Below are 12,524 nucleotides of genomic sequence, written 5' to 3'. Positions count from 1 at the left end.
CTGCAATGGTCAGGTTTGGACTAGGCTGAAACCGGGAGCCTGAATTCCATCTGGATCTCCCATGTGGATTTAGAGGCCCAAGGGCTTGGGCCGTCTGCTGCTGCTTCACCAGGTACATTAGTAGGGAGCTTGAAGGGAAGTGGAGCAGCCAGGACTTGAACCAGTGCTCACATGGGATGCTGGCACCACAGGTGGTGACAACCCACTGCACTACAATGCTGTCCCCTGATTCTATTCTTTTACTCATCTACCATGCTTCCATGTCCCAAACTTAACATACCTTTCCCATTTTAGTGTCATATATATATATATATACATATATACATATATACATATATTTAAAGATTTATGTATGTATTTGAAAGGCAGAGTTACAGAGAGGCAGAGGCAGAGGCAGGCAGAGGTCTTCCATTCACTGGTTCATTCCCCAGATAGCCGCAATGGCCAGAGCTGTGCCAATCTGAAGCCAGGAGCCAGGAAATTCTTCTGTGTCTCCCACATGTGTGCAGGGGGCCAATCACTTGGACATCTTCTACTGCTTTCCTAGGCCATAGCAGAGAGCTGGATCAGAAGTGGAGCAGCCGGGACTCAAACTGGCACTCAAATGGGATGCTGGCATTGCAGATAGCGGCTTTATCCACTACACCACAGCTTCAGCCCCTTATATATATTTTTAAACTTCATATATTTTATTTGGAAGCTTTCAATGATTTGAGGAGAAATAAATACTTGAATCTACCTAGGACTTCACAGCTATTTTTCATTCCTTTCTGTAATCCCTTCAGAAAAATAAGAATAGGCCTTTCTGAATCATAACTTCTGGGAATTGTCTTTTTTAAATTGCTTTCATAAAACATGGGCTTTTTGTTAGTTTTGGAAATGTTATTAGTTTATGTATTTAATAAACATTGCAACTGATCACCTACTGCTGTTTTGAGCACCTCTGAGTGTAGGCTCTGTGTTGGGTACACATCAGTAAACTTGACAATGCAGCATTTTGAGGGGAGGACTGACAGGGAAACAGACACAAACAAACATGTCATTCAACAAAGAATAGTCTCTTGGTTCTTTTCAAGATGTTGACATAGGGCCACATCCCTGTGTCTAAGCTAACTAATATTATCCTTTTGGAATCCAAATTTTTAATTATTAGAATCAACAGTGGACTTTTGTATGTGAAATATGTAAGATGGGTTACTACTATTATTATTGCTATTTATTATTGTTATCACCATAATCACTTGCCAGGTCATTTTTATCTAGCTTTCCTAAAATTAGGTTTTGAACTCAGCCTAATTTCCTTTGAGCCTGGCCTTATTTCTCGCAGTCCCTTCTTTACTGCAAACTGAACATAAAGGGGAGCTTCGGGATGTAGAGCAGGAGTCATAGGCTCTTAATATGTCTGTGGCTAGCATTCTCCCACCTCAAGTTGTCCAGAGGGACTGATGCAACACTGGACCTCAGCTCTGAACTCTTGTCATGCTCAGTGCTATTGTCCTACATTTTGCAGGTGCCCTTGAACCAGGAAAGGCTAATGCTGTGGCTCAACTATCTGTTTTGCTTCCCAAGCTCAGAGACGGAAAAGAAAACAGCTAAGCCACAGATGCTCAATTACCCCCTTGAACTGTCATTTTTCTTTTTTATTGAGACTTTAACACACATGCCTCTGGGCATAAAAGGATGCTGCGTTAGCTTGCTGGATCTGCCCGCGAGGGAATACCAGGGCAGATGAAACATATGCAGATTTCTTACAGGCGAGAGGGTGACTGATTTAAACTCTGAACGTGATTCTTTGTAGGGTTCCCCACGCCTAGGAACTAGCTTCCAGTGACATTGTTTCAAAGGCCACTGGCTTCTCACCTGGAGCCTGGGAAAGCCTTCCAAATTACTGCTGCCTTTTTCTCCTCTGTTGTCCAATCTTTCCACTAACAAAGACTTGGCAACCTCCCATGGGTTCGGGAGGCACCGGCACCAGAGTAATGGGAATGAAGAAAGCTGGGGGAGGGACAGATGGTAGGAATTTCTGCTGCTCAACTCTGGTGGAACAGAGTGCTCTGTGCAAGGTTTTATTGAGAGGGTAGTCCGCACTGGCTTTAGGCATGAACATTTCCCTGGAACAAACACAGGCAACCTGAGTCAGACACATCTTTAATTCAGGGTGTCAAAGTGCAATTGGAAGGCAGTCTTCGCAAATCCCTTTAAATATTTATTTATTTAGTTGAAAGGGAGAGAGAGCTCGAGTGACAGAGAGAGCACTTCCCATCTGCTGTTTCACTCCCCAAATGCCCATGACAGCCAGGGTGGGGCCAGCTGAAGCCAGGAGCCAGGAACTCCATCCTGGTGTCCCACGTGGGTTGCAACTACGGCCCAAGTACTGGACCCATCCTCAGCTGCCTTCCCAGACACATCAGCAGGGAGCTTGATTGGAAGCGGAGTAGCTTGGACTCCTATTGGCACTGATATGGGATGCTGCTTTAGCCCCCTGTGCCTGCCGTGGGAAAGTGTAAGTTCTAGAACATCATCCTGACAGGTTGCTTGAGAATCTTTATGGTGAAATCCTAAAATCTATGCTCCCTTGAGATAATTTTTTGGTAGTATGATTCTCTTTTTATTAAAAATAATGCCGGCGCCGCGGCTCACTAGGCTAATCCTCCGCCTTGCGGTGCCGGCACACCGGGTTCTAGTCCCGGTCGGGGCACCAATCCTGTCCCGGTTGCCCCTCTTCCAGGCCAGCTCTCTGCTGTGGCCCGGGAGTGCAGTGGAGGATGGCCCAAGTACTTGGGCCCTGCACCCCATGGGAGACCAGGATAAGCACCTGGCCCCTGCCATCGGAACAGCGCGGTGCCAGGATAAGCACCTGGCTCCTGCCATCGGATCAGCGCGGTGCGCCGGCCGCAGCGCGCCTACCACGGTGGCCGTTGGAGGGTGAACCAACGGCAAAAGGAAGACCTTTCTCTCTGTCTCTCTCTCACTGTCCACTCTGCCTGTCAAAAAAATTAAAAAAAAAATAAATAAACTATGTATGTGTGTGGTATGTATGATGTAGAGACATAGAAAAGGGCTTAGAAGAATACATAAACTTCTTTTGGAAGGTGGAAATGGGTGAGGGTGGGGGGTGGAAGTGGGGTGGGGACATATTGCTTATGTTCTTTGTATTTTTCTATTTGTTTAAAGCTAATGATTATTTTGGAAATAAAAATATAAATTTTTGACATAAAAATGGTTTTGGAGGCAATAGGATCATTCCTAAATGCCTTTAAAAATAATATGTAAGCTTTTTTCTTCCATTTGCAAACCTATAAAGACACAGTGAGGGCACCATTGCCACAAAACCTTCTTTACAAACTTTTTCAGCACACTAAGTCATTCATTTCAGAGATTTTAAAGGCTGACAATGCCCCCCAGATTATGTCATAAATGACATGTTAAAATGGAGGCTTTTATAAATATAGGAAACATTAAAGACTTCGATGAAAAAAATGGCTAGAGCTACCTAGTATTGCTATACTTTTTTTTTTTTTTTTTGGACAGGCAGAGTTAGACAGTGAGAGAGAGAGACAGAGAGAAAGGTCTTCCTTCCGTTGGTTCACCCCGCAAGTGGATGCTACTGCTGGCGCAGTACGCCAATCTGAAGCCAGGAGCCAGGTGCCTCCTCCTGGTCTCCCATGCAGGTGCAGGGCCCAAGGACTTGGGCCATCCTCCACTGCCTTCCCGGGCCACAGCAGAGAGCTGGACAGGAAGAGGAGCAACCAGGACAGAATCCGGTGCCCCAACCAGGACTAGAACCCAGAGTTCCGGCGTCGCAGGCGGATTAGCCTAGTGAGCCGCCGTGCCGGCCTAGTATTGCTATACTTTATTCAAAATTGACCTTACTTTTTTTTTTAAGATTATATTTATTTATTTGAGAGGCAGAGTTACAGAGAGAGGGAGAGACAGAGAGAGAGAGAGGTCTTCCGTCCACTGGTTCACTCCCCAAATGGCCTCAATGTCTGAGGCTGGGCTAACCCAAAGCCAGGAGCTTCTTCCAGTTCTCCCAAATAGGTGCAGGAGCCCAAGCCCCTGGGCCAGCTTCTACTGCTTTCCCAGGCTGGATCGGAAGAGGAGCAGCCCGGACATGAACCAGCATCCATATGGGATGCCGGTGCTGCAGCGCTGTCCCAGCCCCATGTCTTAATTACTTCAGTGAATAAAAGTCTAGCTTTCAAATGTAAATACCCATCTTATGTTGAAAAATGACCTTCACATTTGTGTTCTGATCCAAATTGGACACAATTAAATCATTTGTCAAATACAAATGGTTACACCTCAGCACAAAACAAAATCCTGAAAATAGCATAGCAAGTTAGCCATGACATCATTTATTAAACTCTGACTGAATTGTTATTTGCACAGCTAATTTTGTGTACTCATAGGAAAACTAGTGAAAAGCCTTTTCTAGCAGTGCACACGCAACATTATCCAAATGGTAGGACTTCTCTATGTTCATTTTCTCAACTGAAAATGGAGCTCATGATGCCATCCCAGCAAAGTTACTTGAGGATTCTTGAAAGAATGCGTCACTCCCTGTGCAATGCTTGGCACACTGGAGATGCCCCATCAGATGTTATTGATAACATTTTCTACACAATCCTTAACATGCATGCTTATCTTACTCACCAAACAAGAGCTCAGGAAAGATCCAAAGGGACTATCGCAGGGGTTTTAAACTCAGCAGAGTTTCCCATATGAGTTTTGAATCCAGAATATGTCTCTCTGTAGAGATTTCCCCCGACCCCACTCCCAGTTCAGTAAACCACTCGGGGGCTTGTCAGTTGGAGGTGGCAGCATTGTCAGAGTCCAAGAATATGGATAGGAAAGTATTAGACTTTTAGTTTTCACTAACCTCAAGTGAAGGAAAGGATTTGTTTCGATTACAAACTTTGGTAAAACAAAACAAAACAAAACAAAACAAAACAAAAAAAACACTGTAGGATAAGCAGGGTCTGTGAATTTGTCATCAATAGACATCCCATTACACTTCTGTTGTCAAAAATCATTTATACTTTGATTTACTTGGAAAGTATGGTAGCTATTAGACTCATCATATAATATTGTCATTTCAAGCACTATAACTACAAAATTAAACTTTGTTGATAACTATATGTTAGTTGGTTTTCCTTGTAAGCTTATAGGATTCAGACAGCTGAGGGGTTCAGCTACAAGGAATTTCAGGGTTAGCAGCCACTTCAGTTGTCGTTTAAGGTGACTGAGCCTGTCACATTGTCAGCTGGGGAAAGTTTCACAAAGGCTCATGTGACAAATGAGATCACTGCTATTGATAAACATTGATCATGACCTTTTTTTTTTTTTTTTTTTTAATAGGCAGAGTTAGACTGAGAGAGAGAGAGACAGAGAGCAAGGTCTTCCTTCCATTGGTTCACCCCCCAAAATGGCCACTATGGCTGGCGCACTGCGCCGATCTGAAGCCAGGAGCCAGGTGCTTCCTCCTGGTCTCCCATGTGGGTACAGGGCCCAAGCACTTGGGCCATCCTCCACTGCACTCCTGGGCCATAGCAGAGAGCTGGACTGGAAGAGGGGCAACCGGGACAGAATCTGGCACCCTGACAGGGACTAGAACCCGGGGTGCTGGCACCGCAGGCGGAGGATTAGCCTAGTGAGCCGTGGCGCCGGCCCGATCATGAACTTTCTAGACCTGCTCTGGGTTCTGGGGACACACACTAGTGAGCTCAGTAAGTAAAAATCCCTGCCCTCAGGGAACTGAAGTGAGGTGTGTGTGTGAAAGAGAGAGAGAAAGAGAGAATGAGAGAGAGAGTCTAGTCAGGCAGGTATGATTAATGTGCTGCCATTATCTAACACTTTGAGGCCTGGGTTACCTCACTTAAGGTGGATCATATAAGATCCTAAAGTTCTTGTTTTTGTTTTAGCTTTAAGTTTTAAGATGCTGACAATGATGAAGCATCATAATGAAAGACTTTGGTGTGAATGCAAACCTTTCAGGATAAAGAATCCCTTTGGTCTGAAAACAGTGCATTTTATTCAGAAGTCAGAGATCCATTGACTTTCTCAAGCCCTCCTTTATTCCTCAATTCGACCTTCTCATGAAGGAGGCATTGCCTGGGGCCCACCCGTGTTCCCCCAGCCTTTCCTGGACATCGTTTGCTGATGGCCCCAATGCCTTTCCATGTCTCTTTGGCGGAAGGAACAAAATGTGCAGGGCAAGGTGGCAGTTCTAGGGGTTGATGCTTGAGCAGTTCTCAACTAGGGATAAGAGATGGTGGATAAATACATTAGCATCCATGTCCCCCAAAGGCCAATCCTGAAGTGTCTCTAAGGAGGCCTCCAGGAGGATTGAGCCCCAGTTGCACACAGCGGTAACCCATTCATGATAGCACACTTCTGTTTTTTTTAACTTTGTTCTCTTCTTTGTCTCGTATTTCCAGTGTGCTATATTGAGCTTCCTGGGATCATCTTGCAAATAAAATTCTCTTAAAACTTTGTTCTAGGCTCTTCTTTTAGCAGAACTTACATTAAGATAGTATTTTCACTGGGCTTGGAAATACAACTCAGAATGTGCTCATTTCAAGGATTAAGTTGACTAGCGTTCAGGTACAACGTGAATCTGTACTGTATCATCTTACTCTTACAAAATTTCTCCTGCTTGTACATTCTGTATCTGCTTCAGACTGAATCGATCTTCCTCCCTTCCAGGAATCTCATTAACAATTCTTTGATGACATGGTGCTATTCACTTGATTGGTTTGACCAAGGAGTCTGAACTCATTGAGTTATTAACTTCATGGAATGATTTTATTTTTCTAGTAATTGATACTGAGTATGTTCTTCCCAGTGGGTAATGGGAACACAAGTATAACTCTATCTGATTCCATCTGTCTAATTCAGTTAAAAAATCAATCTCTTGGAGTTGGCATCGTGGCATGGCAGGTGAAGATTTGCCTGGGACACCAGCATCCCATATGGGCACTGATTCATGTCCGGGCTGCTCCACTTCTGCTCCACCTCCCTGCTAATGTCCTGGGAAAAGCTGCAGAAAATGGTCCAAGTGTTTGGGCCCCTGCCACCCATATGGGAGACCAGGATGAATCTCCTGGCTCCTGGCTTTGGCCTGGCTCAGTCTTAGCCATTGCAGCCATTTGGAGAGTGAACCAGCAGATGGAAGCTCACTCCGTTTCTCTCTCTTGCTCTCTCTCTGACTTTCAAATATATCTTCTAAAAAGTCAATCCCATTCTTATTAAAAAAATAACACAGCTTTCCTTTGCTCAGGCCAAACTTGCACCAGAAAAAGGTAGCAGTGGAGAGGTAGTGGCAGGATATCTGGTATGCTCTCTTATTCTCCCTTTCTTTCTTTAAATGCCTCTTCCAAACCATGGGGTCTTACATGAACACACAGCCCAAGTCTATGGGGACCAAATAGCCAGGAAGCTTCTGGTAACTTAGCTGGTGGTATTCAGCTGTCTTGGAGATGCTAATGGACTAAGGATATGCCTGGATCTCATTTTGGTTCAGCCTGAAGGCTATAGCTTCTGTAGTTTGGAGTGGTCTTGATTCGGATGGTGGACATGGATTTTAGAGCAAGGCTCAGGTCCACTCTGATGCTTGGTGGTTGCATAACAGTAGCCATTTCCCTCTTTGGTCCTCTCTATGGTACATGCCTCAGTGCAATCCAGGTCAGGCATCTCACTCCTTAGTTAAGGGTTTGACCTGTTCTTCCTTCCTCTCCATGCTCCAACATGCCCAAAGAAACTCATTATCTGGCAAGAGCTGAGGATGGCTGCTGGAAAGATGCTTCCATCTTTCTCTCCCCGGGCCCAGGATATACCATGTCCATTTTTGCCCTGCTATCTCTGGTTACTTCCTGAGGGTTTTCTCCGCCCCCTCCCCCCTTGCCAGGTAAAAAGTGGGCTCTTTACATACAAGTATACACCCCAGCTTCATGGGATCCCATGTTAAACACTCCCTTAACTCCTGAAGAGGATGAGGGGCCTATTCTCTCTTCCAGGCTACCAGAAAGCTCCCACCACACCTTCTCCAATCCAAATCCGTGGAAAAAATCCCAAGATCAATTCCACATCATTGTGAACTGGAAAGTGAAATGGAAGTTATTAGCCTTAAATCCGGCTTTATCTAATTTTGGCCTTCCAGAATTTAATATACATTTTTCTCCATAGTGGCATCTATATCACAGGCCTAGACTATTTGTAACCTTGGAGATGCGGATATTTACCTTCAGTTCACGTCATCTTGACATTACATGTAATGTTATACCAACTCCTTTACATTCCCTAATGTTGTTAAGCAATCATTCTTGGTTTCACAAAAAGAGAAATTCACAAAATCACTACAGTTTCCAATAACACAATGGGGAAAGGCAAACATTTATTTTTATTTGCAAGTGCAGTTTCTGCCAATAGTTAGTGTTCATAAAACCCTTTTAAGCTACAGTAACGTTTGGTAAATTCCATGAATACTTCAAAAAATGTTCAATGATAATAAAATTACAGAAAAATTTTCCATTACACTGTCAAAAATGTTTGGAATCCAAAGATCCATTATTTTCTGCAATTTTTTAAATGTTGATTTCAGTTTTAAAAAAGAGTTTCTTTTTCTTTTCTTTCTACTTCTATGTAGTCCTGGTGAATGTTTCATGAACTTTCAGGACTGCCACTCTCTGGAATTAGATTTTTTCATTCGTACATATTTATAATAATACTTTAATATTTTACATAAAACACTGATTTTTCTATGTTTTATGAAATAAAGTTATAAATTCTATTTATGCTGAGGCATTTCCAGTTTGGGGGAAAACTGGAAATCTAATCAGTAGAAGGTCATTTTATGCCTTTTTTTCTTTTTCCCTTTTAGCTATAATAAATAATTAGCAACCTATTAATTACAAAATTCTTAATTATGCTTAGAGCAACCAGAGCATTTTCACAGATTTAAATTCATGTTTGTTACAGTATGCGAAGTCATTAGGAAAGCCTCTGGTTTTCCAGTTTGGTAACAAATGGCTTTTTTCTGATGCATAATTAAAAGAAACTAACGATGACTATGTAGCTCTTCCAGAATTTTAAAGGCAAATCTATATTGGCCTACAGGTAACATGCAAATTCATTCAACAAGCAACACAAAATGTATCGTAGTAGTCATTCATTTTTATCAACATTCAAGAAGATCTAGACAGCAGCACAGCTCCCCTATGTCGGAAACACATCATAACATGGTCACAATTGAAGTCAGTTCATACCTGGTAAAACACCCCCTTGCTAATTCATCCTCTAGTCAGCGCAGACTTCCCGCATGATACGTGAACAACACCAATGAATTCTGTGGGACACAGGTAAATACAGACAAGTGTTTGGTGTGCTAGCATACAGTTTTATAAACAGTGGTGACTGAAACCAAACATCTTGCTCTGTTCACCCCCCTCTCCATTTGCAAATCTGGAGTTCTAGTGGTCTCACTCAAATATTCAATGTGGGGAACTGAGTCCAATGATTCTAGCACTGAAATTACTCCCTGGGAAGAAAATTTGGCCACAAAGAGATGGTACACTCATTTGAGGGAGGGCACTAAGAGAAACATTCTGGTTTGTGAAAAACAGTTTGCTCCTACAAGCCTTGAAGGAAAATGTGATTTTTCAAAATATTTAGCTTTATCCCAAAGAGTAGTTTGGTGGTATACTGTGGCTCAAATTTTATTTCATTATTTTTGGTTGGATAAATGAAATGTGCACACCATCACCATCACCCTTAATTCTTCCATCACATAAGACACTTATTAAGGTAAGAAAGATATTCGACTAAAGCTGACGGTGATTGAGAGTCATTCAGTATTCAAAGTTCCTAAAGAATCATTGGTTCTCTGAAAGGGATAAAAAAGTAGGAAAGGCTTTGTTCAAACTCCTGCTAGTAAACAAGTAGTACTTCAACCGATACAATGGCTACGTGACATCAAAGTACTATAAATTATCAAAACTATCGTACAGAAAAATTACAAATTCATTGCAAAATACATTACACTGCTACCATTAAGAAAAAAGTGCTTTTTGTTTTCCTTTCTTTAATTTTTTTTTGCCAGAAAAGTATTCTTTCAATATAGAAAATCCTACGCATTACCCTGCATGTGGCTAGGATATATCATAACGGAGTTTGTACTGAGTCCTTCTGATTTGCTGGATGAAGGGCTGAAAAATATAATAATGACTTAGTGAAGCCGTGCTCCAAATGACCACACCGACTGTCAGTGGAGAGATGCCCATCTAAGACACAAGAAGATGCCCTGGTCTGTCAAACCCTGCCGGTCATCACGCTGTCCCACCAATCAGCTGGTCTGGAATGCACAGGCCTTTTGCATGTTCTGTGGTTTCTTCATGTTCTCCTGAATTATTCTCATGTCCTCATTTAGCTTTGTCACCTGGAGGAATTCTCTGCTCAGTGATGCCTGTATTGTCTCATGAGGGGAACGATGCAAGATGGTGGACCTGCCAGTTTTAGGAATGGATGTCCAAGGAGTTCCTGGGCTGTGGCTCTTTGAGAGGGCTCCCTCACTAACATCAGATCTAGGAATCCCCGGAGCACTGAAGACACCTGTGAAGACACAGAGACACCATCCTGAGGACTAACACGGAAACCTGGGCCAGTCAATCCCATCAACAACTCAAATTCCATATGGTCAACATGAGGAAAAAGATGTTACCAGAGAAAAAGCAGGTATTGTGTTTATTAACACTGTCTTCAGGTGTTAAATAATAGGGATAAATGGTGGCACAAGTAAGAATGAAAACAAATTTTCTAAATAAAATATCAGTGATAATAGTGATAAGAACAGTCCTTATGGACTGTTCACAATGCACTGGTGCTGGTCACACATTTGGTGAAGTGTAGTGTGAACAAGGTATAATTTTATTTTTCTAGCACATGCATCCCTATTCACTCTGGGGAATCCTCTTTCTTGCAGAGAAACATGCTTCTATAGGGGTACCAGACACAGATCACATTTCACCCTTTATACGTTACTATTTTGGGGTGTACCTTACACACAATCAAGTGCATACATATTAAGCAAATGACCTAATAGATTTTTACCTGTTTTCTGGCCCATCTAATCTCCATTCCTATCAGGACATAGAACATTTCTACCACTCTGGGGAGCTATCTCAGGCCTCCTTCCTGCCAATCCCCGTCCTCCTGACAATGTCACCACAATCCTGACCACTCATAGCACAGTTTTATCTGCTTTTCTACTTTGTAGAAATGAATTAATACACTGCGAACTCTTCTCTCTCTGGCTTCTGTCATTCACTATTAGGTCTGTGAGAGCTCTTATTATGGAAAAAGTTTTATCCCTTTCATTGCTACGTGGTATCCACCGAGCAAATGTCCCTTTTGGGAAACAACCTTGGGCAGTTTGAGAATTTAGGCTGAGAGTTGCTCTTATATATGGTTTTGAAAGGTATTGGCATTCGTTTCTATTGTCATACTGTTTATACAATATGTTTTCAATTGTTTAAATGTAGTTCAGCCCAAACTTTTCACTTCTTTAAACCAAGCAGTCTCTTTTTTTGTGTAGGTCCACACAATCTATGTGAATCATTGGATGGAGGCTCTTCCCTTCAATTTAGGGGTGAAGGAAGAGGAGACTCCACCATTACAAATGATTCTCCTCTGAACAGCAGCTTCGTGCTTTCTGTCATGAGGCAGATGGGTGGGGAGGTGTGTGCCAGGACATGTACTGTGGGGAGTGGTGCTTCTTGGGCTGAGCTTGACCCCAATTTACAATTCTTGGAAAACAGGACAGACCCCACTGAGTCCCTTATTTTCATTATACTGTAAACTCCTCTACCTACCTCTCTAATGTGGTCTACACTTGCCCTCTTACTCCAGCCTCACAATCCTTCTTTGCATTGGATGTTGTGTTTACCTGGGGCATTTTTCTCCCAGGTCTTTGTGCGGCTTTCTTCTTCTTTCCCTCCAAGTTCCAACTCAGACGACCCCTCTCTAGAAAGGTCTTCCTTCACTCGTCAGCCTAAACCTATTCTAGCCTATCAGTGCCTCATTTGCTTCATAGCATGTACCATTCTCTGAAATGATTTTGTTCATCCATTTCTTATAACATATTATATGTTTCCCCAGCTAGAATGCAAACCATATAACCATCAGGGAATCTGGGGTTTTGTGCTGTGACATCCCCAGCAATTAGAAATTCCCAGCATGCAACAGCTGTTCAATGAGTGAATGCTGATGGAGCACTGGAGCAACTCTTCCAAACCACTGATTGCGAGATGAGCCTTTCTTATCCCATTGCACAGATAAAGAATTTTAGAGTTGGTGATGCTAAGTCACTTGCACAGTGAAGTAATGCAAGATCAGAGATTTGAATCTATGTGACTAGTTCCAATATCTGTGCCCAGGAACCAGGATCTACTTGTAGGAATTGATGTCTCAATCTTTAAAATCACAGAAAGACTGAAAGATCCAAGAACTATTTTGGACATAGTAATAAA

At 42.6% G+C, this 12,524-nt stretch overlaps 1 protein-coding gene across 1 annotated transcript in view; it reads right to left on the bottom strand.

Annotated features, from left to right (window-relative positions):
- Positions 1-10,452: 10,452 nt before the first annotated feature.
- The window catches only part of PAK5 (p21 (RAC1) activated kinase 5), a 102,678-nt gene continuing 100,606 nt past the window's right edge, over positions 10,453-12,524 (bottom strand). The window contains exon 8 of the mRNA XM_062202280.1: positions 10,453-10,608. Coding sequence (XP_062058264.1) covers positions 10,453-10,608 — 156 coding nt within the window. The remainder of the gene's footprint in view (positions 10,609-12,524) is intronic.

The sequence above is a fragment of the Lepus europaeus genome, chromosome 10 (genome assembly GCF_033115175.1).
Source record: "Lepus europaeus isolate LE1 chromosome 10, mLepTim1.pri, whole genome shotgun sequence".
Classification (NCBI taxonomy): domain Eukaryota; kingdom Metazoa; phylum Chordata; class Mammalia; order Lagomorpha; family Leporidae; genus Lepus; species Lepus europaeus.
Note: the sequence above shows the minus strand (reverse complement) of the source record. Positions and strands in the feature narration are given on the sequence as shown.